Source organism: Salmo salar, chromosome ssa13 (assembly GCF_905237065.1).
Source record: "Salmo salar chromosome ssa13, Ssal_v3.1, whole genome shotgun sequence".
NCBI lineage: Eukaryota > Metazoa > Chordata > Actinopteri > Salmoniformes > Salmonidae > Salmo > Salmo salar.
The window spans coordinates 91,263,666-91,284,518 of NC_059454.1; the positions used below are offsets into that span (position 1 = coordinate 91,263,666).

Here is a 20,853-nt window from a genome sequence, read left to right on the forward strand (position 1 = left end):
CAACTAGATAACATTACAGTGATATGCGCATTGCAGAGTTCCTTCCGGCTTGTATCTAAGGGGTTATTGAGATGGATGTGTGCAGGGTAGAGGATCTTCTCATGGCAGCAGCTGGCAACTGTGGGAGGCATCTGTGACAACAGCCTCACTCAAATATCCCCCTCCTTCTCTTTGTTTCTCTACTATCATGTGAGGACACCAAGCATTTATGAGACGTGTGACTCCGAGAGAACATACTATTAGCAACTCCTGAAAGTCCCAACATAAGCTGTTCTGAAAAAAATATATGTCCCAGGCCCTTATGGAAATAAGTGCCTATTATGATGCACCATTCAAAATAGCGAATAAGAGAACACATACCTTTGTGGCCAACTTCAGAACAGCCCATCGAGGTGCAAACATGGAGTTGAATATAGCTCTGAATCATCACAGCCATGGACAGAGTGGATGGTTGAGTGTGTCGATACCTTCACGCAGGAGTTACATCATGACATAAATAACTGAGGCACATGCACCAAATTGACTGACACGTGGATGCTAAAATGTGTCCGTCACTCAGAATATCATCCAATAATATGCTGCTCTGGTCGCTTCCCCAGAGAATTGAGACTAACATTGTTCTTCTCATCTGTTTAACCCAAACCCAGGTCCAGTATTATCAACACATCACCTGATACATTCCACCAAATACACTATTTTGTCTAATAAAAAGGTCAACACTGAACACACATACTACTTAACCTACGCACAGTCTACGTCTTATGTTACAGCATTTGCTTCCTGTCATCTGAGGTGCAGAGCGGAGGTAGGGAGGCACTCACCTGTCTGAGTTGTGAAAGCGGCAGGCCTGCGGGCCTGTCTGTCTAGAATATTGCCCTGAAGGACTACAGAGTATTTTTGTTGGAGGGATCCTTCTTCCACTGTCACCAGTCTCCCATTCTCCTCCCTGCCCATCCTGTGATATCACAATGACCTAATTTGACTAAGTCAATAAATACACCAATGGTCTGTGTGCATGTATTTGCAATACAAGTCTTACATGATGGATTGTCTCCTCTCCGTTCAGTATGATCCAATACAGGCCAGAAAAGAGAGGAAATTATTTATTTTCATGATACACATTGACTGGACATCCTTAACAAAATGTAGAAAAAGAAGAAAAAGAAGGGCATCACACAACACAGCCAGTGCAAACAATAAGACACAGCTTAAAAAAATTAAATTATGTACAACAAAAAAATTCACTCAAGTTGATTATGTATGTTTTAGGCGTTTTCACTCATTCATGCCTTATATGCAAAAACATCTTATTGTAAGGGGTGAACATCAAGGAAAGATGGCAATTTGTACTCTTGACATGAACTGCTGTAAGTATCCCCCTCTTCCTATGTCTCCATATCCAGCTTTCTCCATTTCTCTCAAAGCATTGACCAGTTAAAGGATTGTCAGTAAGGGCAGGTGAACCCTAAGATGCCTGGCAATGTAGATAAGACTTGGTTCTGTGCCTATTTGTCCAAATAAACCCCTCAGACTTTGGTTTCAATAATAGATCACCCTAGCAACTGATGAGCTTGTCAAGCATATGCACATGTGGGAGTGAGAGCTTGTGTGTGAACATGTGTACGTTGTGGGTTTGTGTAAGCCAAGAAGTCACTTACAAGGGGCAACAGGATTATTATTTTGGGGGCAGAGGGCAAGTGGCCTTTCCATTCTCAATGACTATGCAAAGCCTGCGATGCAGCGAGGCCAGCCAGAGCTAAGGCCAGGGTTAAGCCTGCAATGCAGCGAGGCCAGCCAGAGCTAAGGCCAGGGTTAAGCCTGCAATGTAGCTAGGCCAGCCAGAGCTAAGGCCAGGGTTAAGCCTGCAATGTAGCTAGGCCAGCCAGAGCTAAGGCCAGGGTTAAGCCTGCAATGTAGCTAGGCCAGCCAGGGCTAAGGCCGGGTTAAGCCTGCAATGTAGCTAGGCCAGCCAGAGCTAAGGCCAGGGTTAAGCCTGCAATGTAGCTAGGCCAGCCAGGGCTAAGGCCAGGGTTAAGCCTGCAATGTAGCTAGGCCAGCCAGAGCTAAGGCCAGGGTTAAGCCTGCAATGTAGCTAGGCCAGCCAGAGCTAAGGCCAGGGTTAAGGCACTTATGTAGAAATATAAAACACTCAAAAACAAATGATGCAAACAATCAAACCTAGTGCAGTAGCTTTAAGCATAGCATCAGTGGTGATGGAGCATTTGGTGAAGACGCTCATTTTGACAGCACTTAAATCCACCACATAGACTACTGTTCACTGCTATGAGCATGGCCTAAAGCTGAGCACAACTGGCTAACCAAACATAACTTCTATAATAATCATCATAACCCCATCACAGTAACATGAAATAAAAAGTTGAACTTTCAAGATCAAATTCCACTCTTTATAATATTATAGGATATTCTGTAAACTTTTATAACCCATTATGTCATAAATGACATCAAGATTATAACAGCCACATGAAGGTAGTATAACAGTAGGCTTGAATAAAGCGCACCAAATGATCACGCCTAAATGGTGACCACACTAACCACAAGTGGTAGACTAGGCTGAACTGGATTAAAAGTGAAGGGACAGGGGTCAGTTTGGGACAAATCCCTATCCCATTCAAATAATTGTATTACCTCTAAGGGAATCTTTTTGATCATTGAAAACCCACCAGTGAACACAGGGAAATTCATCCAGTGCAATAACTCAAAAGCCACAAGGGCTGCGTTCAAACAAGTAACCCAATTCTGATCTCTTTTTTACTAATTGGTCAAAAGAATTAGCTCTCAAAAATATATCTGACGTGATTGGTCAAAAGACCAATAAGTGAGAAAAAAAGATAGAATTCTGAACTGGGCTGCCTGTCTAAACACAGCCAGTGTTCACTGACCACAGAACCCAAGCCATTATTGTGACTTGAACCTAAATTAATTGCAAATTGCTTTGACCAGTACCTCGGCGTAACAAACACTAACAAAAGTTACTAATGTAACACATGCCGCGATATTCAGCTGATTAAGAGCGATTTTCATTTTCTTTGTTATCCCAACTCAAGAGCAATCCAGTCTACATGATGTATAGTATAGGCCATTGCATCAGTGACAATGACTTATAGTTCAAGGAGTAAGTTATTTTGCACTCATTTCACAGACACCTTTCCCATCACACTCATAATACAACCATGGTGGTAATAAAATTGAGATATTTGCATGCGCCTGCACACACACTGCCATCACACATTATCCTTTCACACTCAACATGCCAAATGCAGCAGTTAAAACAGACAACACACAACTTCAAAGCATAATAACACCCGTGTGGCCAATTAAGCTTAGGCTGGCCACAAAGAACTCAGCCAACTGCATAATAGATTATATAATTAAAACATGTACAAATAAATACTCTAAATCATAAATAAGGAAGATAAATGAATGTTACATTGGTGATACAACATGTGGGATGATGGCAGTGGCCCCAGTCATACTGTGGCTCTATAACAGCTTTGGAAGTTGCTCATGTCTGCTGTAAACAAAACAATTCCTAGTGGCTAGTGAAATTCTCTCTACAGACTGCCACAGAAACCAGAATTGTAACCCCTTTCTAAGCAACTATAGATAATAGTCTGTTCCGACGCCTCAGCTTGTTTTTGTCCCAACTTCCTAGTTTGGCTAATAGCGTTGCCATACGAATGGAAAAGGCTGAGAAAAGCTGCTTCTTTCTTTCTGCCACAAACAGCTCCAGCTAAATCACATTAGGCTTTGCTGTAGCCATCATAGACACTGCTGGGACACTCCCAGGTCTGGCACTAAATGGGAGAGCAAAAACAAGCAATTCAAACAGTTGTTCTGCTTCAATGTATAGCAACGACTCAGTGGCCACTTCATAGTACCAGGTTTGTGCCTGGGCCTTCAGAGTGTCAAAGGTGTTGTCTTGTGTAGCTTATGCAGATCAACAGATTAGTCTTTTTTAGCAGTACAAAGAAAGGTAGTCTAATGTTACTCTGTTACTGTGGGCAATAGACAGTTGAATAAAGCCGGTTAACAAAGCCTCTACATCTACAGTACCACAAAGGTGTGAACAAGAAGGGGAGGAGAGTATGTACTAGCATGTTGATGCCAAAACTAAACAGCCAGAAAAATCAACCTACTGTATTTGATTGCCTTTTGGGAGTGATGCAGGGACGATGGATAAAGGCATGGTGTCAGACACATTATGGCTTTGACTACAGCTGGTCTACGAGGGGGGCAGCAGAGGATTATCAGTGCTACAGTAGATTAATGGAGTGTTGTAAAATCCAGTCCCAAAACCATTTGAACTCTTTCAGTTGCCCACAAATCCTATCAAACATGATGAGTTCTTAATCAGATCATTGAAGTACTGTACCTATTAACATTGCACAGAAGTGGTGAAAGTTCAGCTGTGGCTAAACTAAACCAAACCAAAGTGTATATGCTCCCTCTAAACTACCTCAAAGAAACAGAAATGAATCCAGAAGAGAATTTCAATATTTTTTCTGTTTCTTCCCATCATCCATAGCATGTGTGATAAGTCCAGTCAGTCTACTGCTCTGCTCCCCATGAGGAAGCTCTAGTTGTGACAATGAGGACAGCTTGCGTAACACTAGACCGTTATGAATGGACTTTTGACCACTTCAAGACATTATTACATTAAGTACCTCAATGGAGGAGGGCTGGCTGAGCCAGTCATTGAGGAGAGAGGCAAGGCAACAAAAACAGTATTGGACCAAAATAGTCTTGAGATGCTTATCTTCTGACTGAGGTACCCTGCTTTGCTTGAAGAGGCAGGAAGCTGCTCATATGATGAAGTTGTTGTTCGGTGACACAAAAACAGCTTGTAACAAGGGAGGAATATACAGAAAATGAGGATTCAATCTTCAACAGTCAGTCTGCTCAGGGGCACGAGATGCTCAGGGGCATGAGATGCTCAGGGGCATGAGATGCTCAGGGGCACATGAGACGCTGAATGAATCAAAACAGAGGCTTAGTTGCACACATTCATTGAGTTCTTTCGAGTGGCTCTTCTCCAATAGCATCTCTTATTTGGATTGATAAACAGACAGTACATGTACACTGACTGTACGAAACATTAGGAACACCTGCTCTTTCCATGACAGACTGACCAGCTGAAAGCTATGATCCCTTATTGATGTCACCTGTTAAATCCACTTCACTCAGTGTAGATGAAGGAGAGGAGACAGGTTAAAGAAGGATTTTTAAGCCTTGAGACAATTGAGACATGGATTGTGTATGTGTGCCATTCAGAGGGTGAATGGGCAAGACAAAAGATTCCCCTAAAAATAAAAAAAAGTTTGGCTTTTTAGTTTGGCAGGGTATGGTAGTAGCTGGGTTTTTCACGCCCAACAGTTTCCTGTGTGCATCAAAAATGGTCCACCACCGAAAGGACATCCAGCCAACTTAACACAACTGTGAGAAGCATTGGAATCAACATGGGCCAGCATCCCTGTGGAATGTTTTTGACACCTTGTAGAGTCATGCCCCATCGAATTGAGGCTGTTCTGAGGGCAAAAGGGGAAGGGGGGTCCAACTCAATATTAGGAAGGTGTTCTTAATGTTTTGTACACTCAGTCTATAATAGGAAATCTTTAATTATTTTTCTTTCTTCCAGCCAACATGTTGCTAATATGTCTCAGGCATGTCTCCAGGACACCTGGCAGATTTCTCCCTGCTCCTTCAAACTGCTCTTACACGGTCAGGTGGTTTAGACACATGGAACCTGTCTGGAGGAGAGACACTGGAAACACAGTCAGCTCCAGGGGGTGGATGGGGGCTCAGAGGGCTGGGGGCACGGTGGAGAACAGCTGGGCCTGATCATCAGCCATGTCTGAGAGGTCCTCGGTGGAGAAGGTGAGGCCTCCCAGTTTGGCCAGGGAGCTGGAGCGTTTGAACAGGGAGGGGACGGTCAGGCCGGCCAGCCTCATGCGGGTCTCCATCTCCTGGGTGCGTGGCCTGACCAGGCCTGGGCGTCCCCCGCAGTTGCTGTGGAGGCTGACGCTGCTGAAGCTCCGGGTGAGGGTGGAGCCATGGGGGGAGGACACAGGGGTCGAAGTCTGGGTGGACCACTGGGGGTACGACACTGGGGTGGTGTTCATCTGGGGGTCTGCGGCTGTGACCACACAGCTGGTAGAAGGGATGTGGGATTCAGAATGCACCCTTACATCCCCCTCCACCTCCATCTCCTCCACCGCCAAGCTCAGGTCCATCTGCTCAGACAGCCCAGCCCCTGAGAGTGGACCTTCCATGGCCAGTCCTGAGATCCTCTCCAGCTGTTCCGCGCCCTGCCTCACCAGCCCCAGCTCCAGCCCTGTCCTCTGTAGCTGGGCCAGGGCCTCCTGCTCCTGCTGTGGCTCCACTCCACCACTAGGAGGGTCCACCTCCACCCCAGCAGGCTGCAACTCCACACCAGGAGGCTGACCCGCTGGCCTCTCCCCCTCCAAGCTGAGCTTCATAAACGTGAGCTCTGTGATGGCTCCAGTCCCCGCCTCCCTCCCTGGCTTTGGTTCCTGTTCTTCCTCCTCTTCCTCCTGCAGCTCGTCCATGTCCTCCGTTTCCAGGGAGCAGTGTCTGTCTCGAGGCAGCTCCTCGCAGCTCATGGGCGACACCAGCCGCTGGCGGTAGGCCTCCAGGCGGGCAATGGTGGCAGGGAGGGCACAGGGGGAGTGGGGGGTGGGAGTGTTGGTGAAGTGGGTGCCAGGGGGGTCTATGGAGATAGTGGGGACCACCCCGCAGTGGCGTGTGGGGTTAAGGCGGTGGTTGCGGCCTCCTGCCGGGCGCTCACAGCGCCGCCCTGGTGGCAGACGCAGGCAGTCTTTACAGGACTGGTAGGAGGGCTTCACTTTGTAAGGGTTTCCTGTGCTAGCACTGTCCTAAACAGAAGAAACAGAGAGAGGGAGGGAATGCATGATCAGGTACAGAGAGAGTGACAGGGTAACGGACCAAGGACGTGACCTGATTTAAGGTCTCGAAGCTAATAAAACTGATTATGACACCTACAAGATGATGATCCCTTAAATGAAATGGGATCAAATAATGACAGAAATATTACACTTACAGCATTACAATAATAGGCTTAGTATCTCAACCCTAACCCCAAGCCAGTTCAAGTTAAAAGTAAGCAAACCAGCATAATTCTTATAGATACAGGTATTAATTACTGTCCCACTCACGTCGAAGGCAGCGGGGCAGCTGCGCTTGGCAGCCAGGCGGTTACTGTTGTTGGCGTTCTCATTGTTGAAGCGGTTTACGTTGGCCTGATCCTTCCTCTCCTCGTCCTCCGTCACTCCCTCTCCTCCTGCAGGTGTCCGGGCCAGGGCGGCCATCTCCGCCTCCTCCTTCTGAGCCTCCTCCTCGTCCTCCTCCTCCACCGTGCTGAACTCCAGGCGTAGCCTCATGTCCTCCAGGGGCTCCAGGCGGCCCCCACAGGTCTGGGCGGCAGTGGCCTCCCCAGGCAAAGCCAGTTGGGCCATTGGGAAGCCCTCATCCTCCAGAAGGGCGTCCCTCTCCACATCCTCGATCTCGATGAACACCCTTTCCATGCCCAGCAGGGGAGGGCCGCGCACTGGGGTGGAGGGCTCGCTGTCCAGGGCCGTGTCCGACAGCCGTCTGAAGTAGTAATTGTAGTTGAGAGGGTCCAGGGCGTCCACCTCCAGGCCCCGGCAGGGGGAGGCGCTGCAGCCCTCTCCCCCCCAGGCCTCATCCTCCACGGGGGTATCCTCTCCACCACAACACTGGCCAGACGCCTCATCTGGGATGTCCTCCCCTCCCTCGGGCCTCCACAGCTTGTTGTGGCGCTGTTTACTGGGGAACACATTATGGTTATTCTAACCCCATCACTATGTACAGAGTACATGTACTTTATACAGACAAAACGAGATGCTTAGCCACTAATAAAACTAAAGGATCATTCAGTCACAATGACCTGCAGTCTATCTACCAACCGAAATATAAGCTAATAACCTTAGACTGCTTACCTTAGCTGAGCCCCTCTAGACAGCTACTGTGGTGAATTAACTGTCACATTTGAGCTGACCTCTAGGCAGCGAGTTAGGTTGAGCATAATGAGGTTAAATATCTTAGGGTCCTTGCTCCCTGTGATCCTTGGGACGTCCCAACTCTGATGTTAACCCATTGAAGTTGAAATTAAGGTTAGGTCAGGATTATGGTTAGGATAGTGGTTATGGTTAGAATAGTGGTTAAGGTAAGCGGTAGGGACGTCTAGGGTTGCAAAGGGTTGGAAACTTTCCTATACATTTCCGGAAATTTTCTATGGGGAAGCTTAAATTCATCAAAAAGTTAGCTTATAACAGTGAACCTTTTGTGGGATGCACAAGGAAATTCTAGGTCTTGTGGCATATTTTGGTGAAACTATCCCCAATTAAATGGAATTGCAACCCTCTGCATGCACAGTGCATTCTTCCATCACATGTACAGCTGATTCTCAAGATCTTGCACACTAATGAAATGCTATTGAGCCCACACTACTACACTGTCTGAGCCAAGGACTGCATGCTTTCTGGTAAGTTCTGATTACAATACAGGGTAGGGTGAATATATTTGATATGACATACATGATTTTTTGTTAGCTCTAAATAGTCGCCTACAGCAAAGTGTGTTTAAATCATGTCTAACTTGTTAACAATTTCTGCTTGCTAGTTTTTGCTACCATGTGGGTCTAAGCTTGCTTGAGCCTGCTAACTGAGTGTTTATTCACCTGTTTTCATACGTTTCATTTTAAAACATTTATTTTACAAAGGAGTTTAATCTAACTGCTTAACTATTTATCTGTACATAGAATTGTATTTATTTATTTAAATAATAAAAATCTTTACAGGAAAATGCCATGAGCACTATCTGATGTGTGGAGACATTTCACTGCAGCTAATGTAGTCGAAGAAGCTGTGTACATTTACAAATAAGAATGCAACAAAGATGCAGAATCATCTGGCCAAGTGCATAAAGTTCCCTCAGCGCTCACAACAAGCAACCTCTGACAAAGGTCACTCTACTTCTATTTGAGGTGAAAATTATGAATCAGACACCTTATCAATAACAACAGCTCATGGTCCTTCCTTCCTCCAGAAGTTGTTTTGACTCAATGGAGGAACGTAGTCAGAGAAATGCTGATGAATGTCTTGCTCGAGCTGTGTATGCAACTGGTTCACCTCTGATGCTCACAGGCAATGTGTATTGGAAGAGATTTCTGAACGTTCTTCGCCGAGCATAACCCCTCCAACCAGACATGCTTTATCTACTCATTTGCTAGATGCAGAGGTAGCAAATCATAGAGAAAGCAGACTGTACTGCAATCAGCTCTGATGGGTGGTTGAATGTTCGTGGGAAAGGAATAATTAGCTACATAATCTCCACCCCTCAACCAGTATTCTACAAGAGCACAGACACAAGGGACAACAGACACACCGTCTCTACATTGCAGATGAGTTGAAGGCCGTCATTAATGACCTTGGACCACAGAAGGTATTTGCACTGGTGACAGACAATGCTGCGAACATGAAGGCTGCTTGGTCTAAAGTGGAGGAGTCCTACCCTCACATCACACCCATTGGCTGTGCTGCTCATGCATTGAATCTGCTCCTCAAGGACATCATGGCACAACAAATATGATATGGTAAATATATCCAATGCAAAAAACATTACAATTAAATGGTATTAATTTGCATATATTTCCGTTAATTCCCATATATTCCCGTTAATTCCCATTGAAAGTTTCCACCTCCAAATATTCCCCAAAATGTGCAACCCTAGGGATGTCCCAAGGATAGCACTAACCAATACCTCATGACTGCAGTGGAGTAAGAATGAGTGGCAGATTCTCCAACTGTAGCACAGTTGGTTACATACCGGAGCAAACCTGCATATACCAGTACAGTACCCCAGTATACCCTGACTCACCTAGCGTCCAGGATGCCCTCGTACTCGGCCAGCTGCTTCATAAAGCCAGCGTTGGGCCGAGCAATGCTCCTCTTCTGCTTCACAAAGTTGTAGGCCTTCTCCAGAGTCCAGCCATACTCCTTCATGGCATACGCTATGACTGTGGAGGCTGACCGGCTCACACCCATCTTACAGTGGACCAGACACTTAGACTGGTTCTTCCTGTGGGGCAATAATGCTTTACATTAAAACCCTATTCATTTTGAAGAAGTATAATCCAGAGTGACTAGGCTTTCCACATAGTTTTAGTGTATAAAATAACCCAGACACAGAGCAACTACCCACTATTTAAGTCTACACTTCCTTTGTTGTTCTGCAGTAAATACTTCACGTGCTGCAAGACATGTGTTTTAGTTAGCTGTTCGAGAAATAGGGTTTAGTTTGTTTGACAAGTAGGCACTCACTTGGCTCTGACGATGAAGTTGTAGGTCTCGTTCCAGTGGGCCAGCAGGTCTGTGGCCTCCTCATCAAACACCCGGATATTGTGGTAGGAGAACGTGCCCTGGAAGAAGTTGTCTATTTCCCTGGTCACATTGAGGATGTAGCCCACACTGCATCAAGAAAAAAATAAACATGTTTCAAGTTTTAATTTGTCATATGTACAGGATACACATGGTATACACAGGCCAACGAAAAGTGCTTACTGGCAGATTCCTTCTCGATAATGCAACAGTAATAAATAAATGTTGATGTGTACACCGAGTGTCTAAAACATTAATGACACCTTCCTAATATTAATTTGCACCCCCCATTTTGCCCTCAGAACATCCTCAATTCGTCAGGGCATGGATTCTACAAGGTGTCAAAAGCGTTCCACAGGGATGCTGGCCCATGTTGACTCCAATTCTTCCCACAGTTGTGTCAAGTTGGCTGGATATCTTTTGGGTGGTGGACCATATATAGTACCAGTCAAAAGTTTGGTCACACCTAATCATTCCAGGATTTTTCTTTATTTTTATTGTTCTTGACACAAACCGATGTGCCTGCCTGGCACCTACTATCATACACTGTTCAAAGGCACTTACCGTACATCTTTTGTTATGCCCACTCACCCTCTGAATGGCAAACACACACAATCCATGTCTCAAGGCCTAAAAATCCTTCTTTAACCCGTCTCCTCCCCTTCATCTACACTGATTGAAGTGGATTTAATAGGTGACATCAGTAAAGGATCATAGCTTTCACCTGGATTCAGCTGGTCAGTCTATGTCATGGAAATGCTTTGTACACTCAGTGTATATCTGTGTGTGTGGGTATGTGAGTGCATGTGTGCTAAGGTCCAGAGAATCAGTGTAGGTGCTAAGTCCAGATCAAGTGTTCAGCAGTCTGATGGTATCAGAACTCATGCTCCAATACCGTCTGTCCGATAGTAAGGGAGTCAACAGCACATGGCTGGGGTGTGTGGGGTCCTTGACGATGCTCTGGGCCTTCCTCAGGCACAGTTTCAAGTAGATGTCCTGGATGGGTGGGAGCACAGTCCCAGTGATGTACTGGACCGTCTTCACCTCCCGCTGGAGGGCCTTGTGATAGTGGACGGAGCAATTCCCGTACCAGGCCATGATGCACCTTGGTCAGGATGCTCTCAATGGTGCAGTGGAAGTATTTGGAGAGGACCTGGTGTGGCATGCTGAATTTCTTCAGCTGCCGTTTGAAGTAGAGGTGCTGTTGCGCCCTCTTGACAAGAGTGGTGGTGTTCCAGTGGGGCAGTATCTCGTTCAGTGGTGCTATCCGTGTTCCAACAACCAACCTTTCTGTATTGGTAGGTCTTATGAAGGAGAGATGTATCAATGACCTGACATACATCTATTCTCCTTCGTATGGGAATACAGAACAATACAACACTATGTTTGTGAGCCAGGGCTGATGGTTAGGGAGCAGGGCTGGTTAGGGAGCAGGGCTGGTTAGGGAGCAGGGCTGGTTAGGGAGCAGGGCTGGTTAGGGAGCAGGGCTGGTTAGGGTGAAGGGGAGCAGGGCTGGTTAGGGAGCAGGGGTGGTTAGGGAGCAGGGGTGGTTAGGGAGCAGGGGTGGTTAGGGAGCAGGGGTGGTTAGGGAGCAGGGGTGGTTAGGGTGGTTAGGGCTGGTTAGGGAGCAGGGGTGGTTAGGGTGAAGGGGTGGTTAGGGTGAAGGGGTGGTTAGGGTGAAGGGGTGGTTAGGGTGAAGGGGAGCAGGGCTGGTTAGGGAGCAGGGCTGGTTAGGGAGCAGGGGTGGTTAGGGAGCAGGGGTGGTTAGGGAGCAGGGGTGGTTAGGGAGCAGGGGTGGTTAGGGAGCAGGGGTGGTTAGGGAGCAGGGGTAGTTAGGGAGCAGGGGTAGTTAGGGAGCAGGGGTGGTTAGGGAGAAGTTCTAGTGAAATAGCTTTAGTGTTTGTGAGACGTCCACTCACCCACAGTCCCGTAGTTCCTCTAGATTGGAGGCATTCCACTCAGAGCCCTAGAGAAGACAAACACAGAGGAATGAATATCAAGACAACTTACTCTGTCAGGTTACAAAGGTCAAACTAACTACACCAGGGTTATAGTAACAGAGTTGTGACAGTAGTTCAGAGGTTAGCGAGGAGGACTGTAGTTACTAGTTAGTGTTAGGGATACAAAGAGACAATTAGGATGTAAAGTTAGGGAAAGGTTCTCACCAGGTAGAGGTGGTCAAAGATGAGTGTGGCTTTGTCCATCTGACCCAGGATCAGCAGCATCTCATTGTCGAGGAACTCTTTGTACTCATTCAGGTTACAGCTCATATGCTGCTCTAGCTCCACACGGATCTGAGAGGGGCAGGACAGAACCGGTATTAGGCTGCACTATGGTTCTTCTACCATGCAGAGTTAATTGCCACAACAAACCGATCTGTGTGCCCCACAAAGCCTGGTGAGATACCTCCTTGGAAGTGACATTCTCCAGGTCCCGGAACATCATGATGCTGCGCAGTTTGGCTTTGATTGCACACTCCGTTCTCTCTCTCTCCGTTGGCCTGAATAACAACATATGTCAATATATCAATTCAATTATGAATGAAACCAACACATTTTTCACTTTTGATGAAAACGAGAAAGGCCCGGTTTACCCTGATGGACATACATTACCAATCTCAGAAGGTACTGCAACTAGAAATGAATCATAAGAAAAAAAACGACTTAACTGAATCTTACGAAACCGGATGATTCAGGTCTTACCGGTCGACGAACATGGCAGGTGAGTCGGGCCGCATGGTCTCCAGGTCGGTCATAGTGTTCCACTCGTTGATGCAGCTCTGCTCGGAGGTGATACAGCTCTCATAGAAGCCCATCCAGGTGAGGGCCATGCCCCCGGGGAAGTAGTTGTGCCTGCGAGACACATCGCTTGCCTTATGGAGGATCTGCAGGGCAGACCTGAAGCCACACAGGTAGAAGAAGCTCCCAGTCTTAATACAGGTTCTCAACAGCAACTATTCAGAAGATATTTCACTTATCTGATTATAGAGTCAGTCTTTTAATCATCGATTTTCAATGACACAGGAAATTCAGAATATATTTAAAGGCCTGTCAAACCCAGAGAAAATGATGAGTCTGCTGAGAATGAAAAGAAAAGTGCATGCACATTGTAATGATAGTGGCATCTATTGACCAGTAGATGGTGCATGGACAACTGGCAGCGGGTTCGGTATCAAAGTGTTACCAGCCTAAATAATTCATCTACTAGTTTATGTTTTTCTACTCATTGATTGTTGATTTTAAAATGGAACCAACATGGTAGAGTACAGTCACTGTATGGTTTCAGGGAATATAAGGTCACCAGACAATTCTATTTTGAAGTACCCAAATACAGTATCAAATCCAAAAATCACTAGACACTTACCACATGGCCTGCACAGAAACAGGCTTGAAGACATGTGATCGTCCTCCTGTGGTCACACTAAATCCCCTGAGGAGAGAGCAGATGAAGGATTAGAGAGAGGGGTCTGGGAGCACGAACAGGGGCTGAGCTACAAGGGTTTAGGGGACTATTCAGGACACATCCCAATGGAACATTCCTCCAGCACAGAGAGGGATGACTAACAGCTCAGCAAGAACTCATCTGCCACATGGAGAATTGAAAATGCCTGTAGTTGACTGGACTGGCCACTGGAGGGCAGAGCAACTCCTTCTGCGTCACAGGGCTGGGCCGTTTGAACGGGCTAAATGATCAGAGGTACTTCATGGTCGACTGTATATGCAACTTAATGTCTGTGGGATGCACTGTGACACATACCGTACCTTTGTGGAAAGTTTAATGTATATTTATGTGAGGGTATAGACTGAGTATACCAAACATTAGGAACTCCTTCCTAATGCTGAGTTGCAGCCCACTAATTTTGTCCTCAGAACAGCCTCAATTTGTTGGGGCATGGACTCTACAAGGTGTCGAAAGCATTCCACAGGGATGCTGCCCCACGTTGACTCAATGCTTCTCACAGTTGTGTCAAGTTGGCTGAATGTCCTTTGGGTGGTGGACCATTCTTCATACACACGGGAAACTGCTGAGCATGAAAAACCAGCTGCATTGTAATTCTTGACACTCAAACCGGTATGCCTGGTACCTACTACCATACCCCGTTCAAAAGGCACTCAAATCTTTTGTTTAGCCTATTCACCATCTGAATGGCACAGATACACAATCCATGTCTCAAGGCTTAAAAATCCCTCTTTAATCTGTCTCCTCCCCTTCATCTACACTGATTGAAGTGGATTTAACAGGTGACATCAATAAGGGATCATAGCTTTCACCTCGTCAGTCTGTCATGGAAAAAGCAGGTGTTCTTAACGTTTTGTATCCTCAGTATGTAGAAGAGTAGCACTTACCCATCTCCATCTAAATGGATCTTCGTATCGCTCCATAGCGGTAGCACCATCCCGATAGAGCAGCTTTTACTGGGAATTATGCAACGGAATAGATTATTACTCTATGATAACAACAAACCATATTGTAGTGTAATACTGCTGGCTAAGGAGGAAAGACAGGTACCTGTCCTTATCGGTGAAGTCCATCCCTAGCAGGATATTCTCCTCTGTGTCCTGTCGACCACTGGTGTAGACCACAACCATGTACCGCACGCGGTCAGACCAACCACTCTCTAACCGTACAGCCTGGGGTACAGTAAGAACAGGTTACACTGTGTGGCATTTGTTTGTCAATAAAAATGGATGGTAAGTACATCTGAGATGGGGATTTGACTCACCAGTTTAATGCGGTCCTCAGAGCGGAGGGTGTTAATCATGACCTGCAGGTGTCGAGGTAAGTCACCTGGGAGAGAAGAGAACCGCATACCATAATCCAGATCAAGCAAGCCTCATAATCAGACATATTGTATAACTGTGTCCAGCTCTGCTATCCAGGCCCCTATTTAGACTGGTACCTCTGATTATGATCCAATTACACATTGCAGAGCAAAGCCTGAACATCTCATGACAAGACGGGTAAATAAATGGGAATGGTGTACCATAACATCTAATCTCAAGTACAATCCTCGGCTAAACCCATACAAACATACAGAAACAGTCTGTCATACACACAGATAAATGCATGCCAGGTTCATCAGAGCTAAGCATCGACTTGAACGTCTGGTGATGTAATCAAGAAATCTGGAGCTCCTCACATTGATCTTGTGATTAACCTGCGTATCATAGGGTAGGAGAGGGGTGTGTTAGGACTCCAAATGAGGGGATGGCACTCCCCGATCTATCTCAACAACCCTGTTATAAGACATGCTGCATCACACACAGGTACACACACACACACACAGGCCTACCCGTACATATACACACACACACACCACTGAGGTAACATCATATGTGCTGCAGGCTGGTTAGTCTAGCTTGGTGAGTTTATGTAACATCTTGATGGGGGAAAAATAATAATAATCAAACAAGCAGGATCTACAAAGCCCCTTGTATGGTTTGTCTTCTCCCTTCGCCTGGTTACTAGGCAGACTCTATAAGGTCACACCTGGACCTACTTTGACAAACATATCAAAGCTAAAAGCAGACAAGTACCTGCCTCGAGGGCAGTCAATGGCCAGGTAATGCTTCAGTGAATATGGGTTGAACATAGGCTCAACCACAAAGGCCAAGCCAACCTCAGACAATATTACCTCGTCTTTAAATAGAACTTTAGCAGTGGCATTGTCACGGTTCACTGAACAAATCTAATCAAATTTTATTTGTCACATACCCATGGTTAGCAGATGTTAATGCGAGTATAGCGAAATGCTTGTGCTTCTAGTTCCGACCATGCAGTAATATCTAACCTAAAAATGTCACAACTACCTTATACACACAAGTGTAAAGGAATGAATAAAAATATAACGAACAAGCGGTGGCCGAACGGCATAGGCAAGATGCAGTAGATGGTATACAGTGCAGTATATACATATGAGATGAGTAATGTAGGGTAAGTAAACATTATATAAAATAAAGTGGCTCGTGATAAATTGATTACATCAATTTTTCCATTATTAAAGTGGCTGTAGTTGAGTCAGTATGTTGGCAGCAGCCACTCAATGTTAGTGATGGCTGTTTAACAGTCTGATGGCCAGTCTGATGGCCTTGTTTTTCAGTCTCTCGGTCCCTGCTTTGATGCACCTGTACTGACCTCTCCTTCTGGATGATAGCAGTGTGAACAGGCAGTGGCTCGGGTGGTTGTTGTCCTTGATGATCTTTTTGGCCTTCCTGTGACATCGGGTGGTGTAGGTGTCCTGGAGGGCAGGTAGTTTGCTCCCGGTGATGCGTTGTGCAGACCTCACTACCCTCTGGAGAGCCTTATGGTTGTGGGCGGAGCAGTTGCCGTACCAGGCGGTGATACAGCCCGACAGGATGCTCTCGATTGTGCATCTGTAAAAGTCTGTGAGTGTTTTTGGTGATAAGCCGAATTTCTTCAGCCTCCTGAGGTTGAAGAGGCGCTGCTGCGCCTTCTTCACCACGCTGTCTGTGCGGGTGGACCATTTCAGTTTGTCCGTGATGTGTACGCCGAGGAACTTAAAACGTTCCATCTTCTCCACTACTGTCCTGTCGATGTGGATAGGGGGCTGCTCCCTCTGCTGTTTCCTGAAGTCCACGATCATCTCCTTTGTTTTGTTGACATTGCGTGTGAGGCTATTTTCCTGACACCACACTCCGAGGGCCCTCACCTCCTCCCTGTAGGCAGTCTCATCGTTGTTGGTAATCAAGCCTACCACTTTAGTGTCGTCTGCAAACTTGATGATTGAGTTGGAGGCGTGCATGGCCACGCAGTCATGGATGAACAGGGCCAATGAACAATGGGCCCAGTGTGTGTCAAGAGTGTGTATTTACCTGCGTGTTTGTGGTGTGCCAGTGTGTTTACCTGCATGTTTGTGGTGTGTAGGGGTCTTGGGTCCCTGTGCATTGGTGCCCTGTTGCAGGAAGAGGGCAGCTCCTTTGACCATGAAGAAGCTCTCACTGAGGCTGAAACAGACAGACAGGGAAATAGGGTTTCTAGTGGTTTGATGTTGTAACACACAGGGGAAGCATTCATTAGAGAAGTGAAAGAAAGAGTACAGACTGTACTGGAAGTAGGCAACAGATCATCAGCATATCTGAATAGCGTGTTGGACAAATCATTGTACTGCTTCAACAGCTTAAGCACCGTCTGTGGCACACTGCACTCCACAGTACCTAGAGTAAGTAGCATGGCGTTCTACTCTAGAACAGAGAGGACATTTGAAATAGTCACTCCTTCTACACCTGCTTGGTGTCTCTTCCCTGTTTTGTTGTGCTCCATTTAAGTAGATCACAAAACTACCCAGCCATAGCCTACTTTCCTTTCCATGATGTATTTGACAGACTATGCAATCACCAGCGCGTTCACTTCAGGGAGGCAAAACATTCATTGAAAATTATAATGTGGAATGTGGATGCCCTGCTTGCAGACTCTCCTAAGGCTGATGTGATTCAATGAACTGTCCAACCCACAGTATTCTTCTCACTTGTCAATGAATGAGGCTGTTTTTCTCCAGGAATGGAGACAAATTACCTGGAGATGTAGAATTGCATAATCAGAGAGCAGAGCTACAGTGGGAAGAAGAGGCAGGGTGGGATGGCTGTTAATTGCTTTTCCAAAGTTTAGTGACTAGCAGGAAAGGATGTTCCCAAATTCATCAGGAAGTAAATGTGAGCAGACCTTTCCTTTATGAAATATTTTCCAGATAATGAACTGACAGAACGTGGTTAGGTCCCCTGACCTATCGTTGGGGCAGATAATGAACTGACAGAACGTGGTTAGGTCCCCTGACCTATCGTTGGGGCAGATAATGAACTGACAGAACGTGGTTAGGTCCCCTGACCTATCGTTGGGGCAGATAATGAACTGACAGAACGTGGTTAGGTCCCCTGACCTATCGTTGGGGCAGATAATGAACTGACAGAACGTGGTTAGGTCCCCTGACCTATCGTTGGGGCAGATCATTGAGCCCACCACTGAAATATTTCCTCTGCCTTTCTTCAGCCAGCACCATCCATCCCTCCCTTCTCTGGCCAGTGATGGGCTCTCTTGACTTCCCTAACCCCTGTGCTGAGGCACTGACTACCCCCGGATAAAAGATAGTTTTTCCTTAGACTTGGAAGAATGTCCAGGAAGAATGTCCAGGAAGAAAAGAGTTGGGTGTTTGCTGGCCACAACATTGACCAGGAGGAACAGAGCTGGGCTTTGTTAACAGACAGGCTACCCTCTCGCTCTGCCACCACAAACAAAGCATGGTATGACAGTGGGTCCATCACAAGACCTTTTGTTTCTGCCCGCTGTTACGTAGCATTGTTCCTTTTCAGAATGTCCTGAAAAAGATGAGGGTGGCCTCGGTCAAGAGGTCAGAGTTGGGTAGGGTACCATAACAGCTCATCTTCAGATGTCTGATGTACTGTAAATGGGATGAACTGAATAGCAGTAATCACAGATGGATGTATAGACCTAAAGAGAAAGCTTTATGGAAAAGGCTCCAGCTACTGTTGATCCGTCCATTACACCATTACTGAAAACAATCAGAGCATGTCCCCATCTTTCTAAGGCTGAGTTTACACAGACAGTCCAATTCTGTTCATTTTTTCAATTATTGCCAAAACAGCTGATCTGATTGGTTAAAAGGCCAATTAGGCTGCCTGTGTAAACGCACCTTAAGACAGCTGTGAACAGTAAACTTCTAAAAAGAACACTCAAGAAGAAATAGACAGCCATTAAAACAAGTAAGCAATTCTAACAGTACGACCAAATGTCAAATTAAAGTACAATATGTATTTATGTATAAGAAAAAATAAGTTGCCAACCCTGGAAAAAACCCACAGAGCTATCCAAATAAAATGTTACACTTTAATACCAATGACTAATACAGAAAATGCAGGGTGCACACTTACAAGTTACAACCATTCAAACCATTGTCGCCAATGTGCTACCTCTTATCACGGTAGAAATGCCAGTGAGAGATACTCAAGGAGAGGCAATCCTGAGTGCGAGTGGAGGACTTACATTCGCCAGATCTCTCTCCGACTCAGGACTGCGTTCTTCACAAAGTGAGGCAACATGGTAAGCATGGCATCCTGTGAAGGCTCCACCACAAGATGCATCCTGATTCTGGATCTCTCCCTCAGTAGCTCTCTGGTGTCTACTGGCTTCCTCACAAAATCTCCTCCACCCTTACAGCTTCTTAGAACATACATGTGCAAAAAATACATTCACAAGCATTTTGTGCCTCAAAAAAACGAATTTGGTTTCCAAAGTATAATAACTGATATAGCCCTGTGTTTTTTTCCCCCCTGTAAAAAGGGTACAGATTTGGTTCAATAGTCCGATGACGTATCCTGTCTTGGTCTGGTGCGTCCGTCTCTCCCTCCTGTCCGTCTGGGCTGTGAGGATCAGTCTTCAGACTTCTGCTGCGTCTGTTCAGCTCTGCCTCCTGCCTCAACTCCCGACCATCAGCAGCAGCTCATCTCCTCCTCACAGCACGCGCTTGAGCAATCAGAACTCCCTCCGCAACTCCCGACACAAAAGCACCTTTCAAGCATGTTTCACGTTAGCTGGGTTGGGTGGCAGGGAATCTAGCTTGCCTCAGCTTCAGTCTACAAAGCACACATCTGTAGAGTGAGTGGATGCTATTTGACATGTAAGATCCCAGAGGATCTCTGCCAAAGGAAACATACTACTCATTGAGAGGCATATTCAACTTTGTATGAACTATAACTCCATCACAGAACACATATCCAATGCCAGTGTGAAGCAATTTACACAAGCTGCTAGTTAGACACACACCAAGGACATCTTCCCTTTTGAAGTCTGCACACACCTCTCTCCTTGGCTGTTGCATAACCCTGTCTGGTGCTTGGGCTTTCTGGCTGAGGCAGCCAGGGTACTGTGACACCCAAGGGCTGCTGGGGGGTAAATGTGCATCAGGTTTCTGCCTGACTGATACAGTATGGCCCTCAGAGAGGTAGACTTGCTGACATCACTGGGTCCTAGGGTCTGAGAGAGGACAAGATGAGCAGAGCTAATGTGGACTGGGCCACTTCCAATAATCAATGGTGTGACTGCTCCGCCCTGTAGCATTTCTCTGGTGACCATCTATCACTATCAAGTTAAATGTCTTTGCTTTAGCCTTTTAACAACAAAACATTTAATGACACAAAACCACTAATATCAATCATTCTTTTTATTTTTCTGTGTGTTTTTACCTTCCCTCATCCTACATTTTCTGCTGGCAGAAGCAACTCTGAAGCAAGATTTTACATAATCAAAATTGCTCCCTATACCACCTTTCAAACATTCCTCTATCTGCCTTGTACCACCAAGAAAGTAATCTACCTTATCAATGTTATAATCTCAACCCACCCTGTGTGTGTCATGTCTAGCAGAT

The 20,853-nt window shown here is 46.0% G+C and overlaps 1 protein-coding gene across 4 annotated transcripts in view; it reads right to left on the bottom strand.

Annotated features, from left to right (window-relative positions):
* Positions 1-1,086: 1,086 nt before the first annotated feature.
* The window catches only part of LOC106568203 (protein phosphatase Slingshot homolog 1), a 28,520-nt gene continuing 8,753 nt past the window's right edge, over positions 1,087-20,853 (bottom strand). For 3 of the 4 annotated variants that reach the window (XM_045692414.1, XM_014138335.2, XM_014138337.2), the window contains 13 exons: positions 17,322-17,422; positions 15,181-15,245; positions 14,967-15,088; positions 14,804-14,872; positions 13,821-13,886; positions 13,160-13,354; positions 12,864-12,957; positions 12,623-12,751; positions 12,377-12,423; positions 10,401-10,547; positions 9,958-10,158; positions 7,215-7,845; positions 1,087-6,914 (listed from right to left, as the gene is read on the bottom strand). In XM_045692414.1, the coding sequence (XP_045548370.1) occupies positions 5,820-6,914; positions 7,215-7,845; positions 9,958-10,158; positions 10,401-10,547; positions 12,377-12,423; positions 12,623-12,751; positions 12,864-12,957; positions 13,160-13,354; positions 13,821-13,886; positions 14,804-14,872; positions 14,967-15,088; positions 15,181-15,245; positions 17,322-17,422 (2,962 nt within the window). In that variant the 3' untranslated portion in view covers positions 1,087-5,819. Of the gene's footprint in view, positions 6,915-7,214; positions 7,846-9,957; positions 10,159-10,400; positions 10,548-12,376; positions 12,424-12,622; positions 12,752-12,863; positions 12,958-13,159; positions 13,355-13,820; positions 13,887-14,803; positions 14,873-14,966; positions 15,089-15,180; positions 15,246-17,321; positions 17,423-19,472; positions 20,122-20,853 lie in introns of those variants that run through there. The other variant, XM_014138338.2, reaches the window with a different exon arrangement.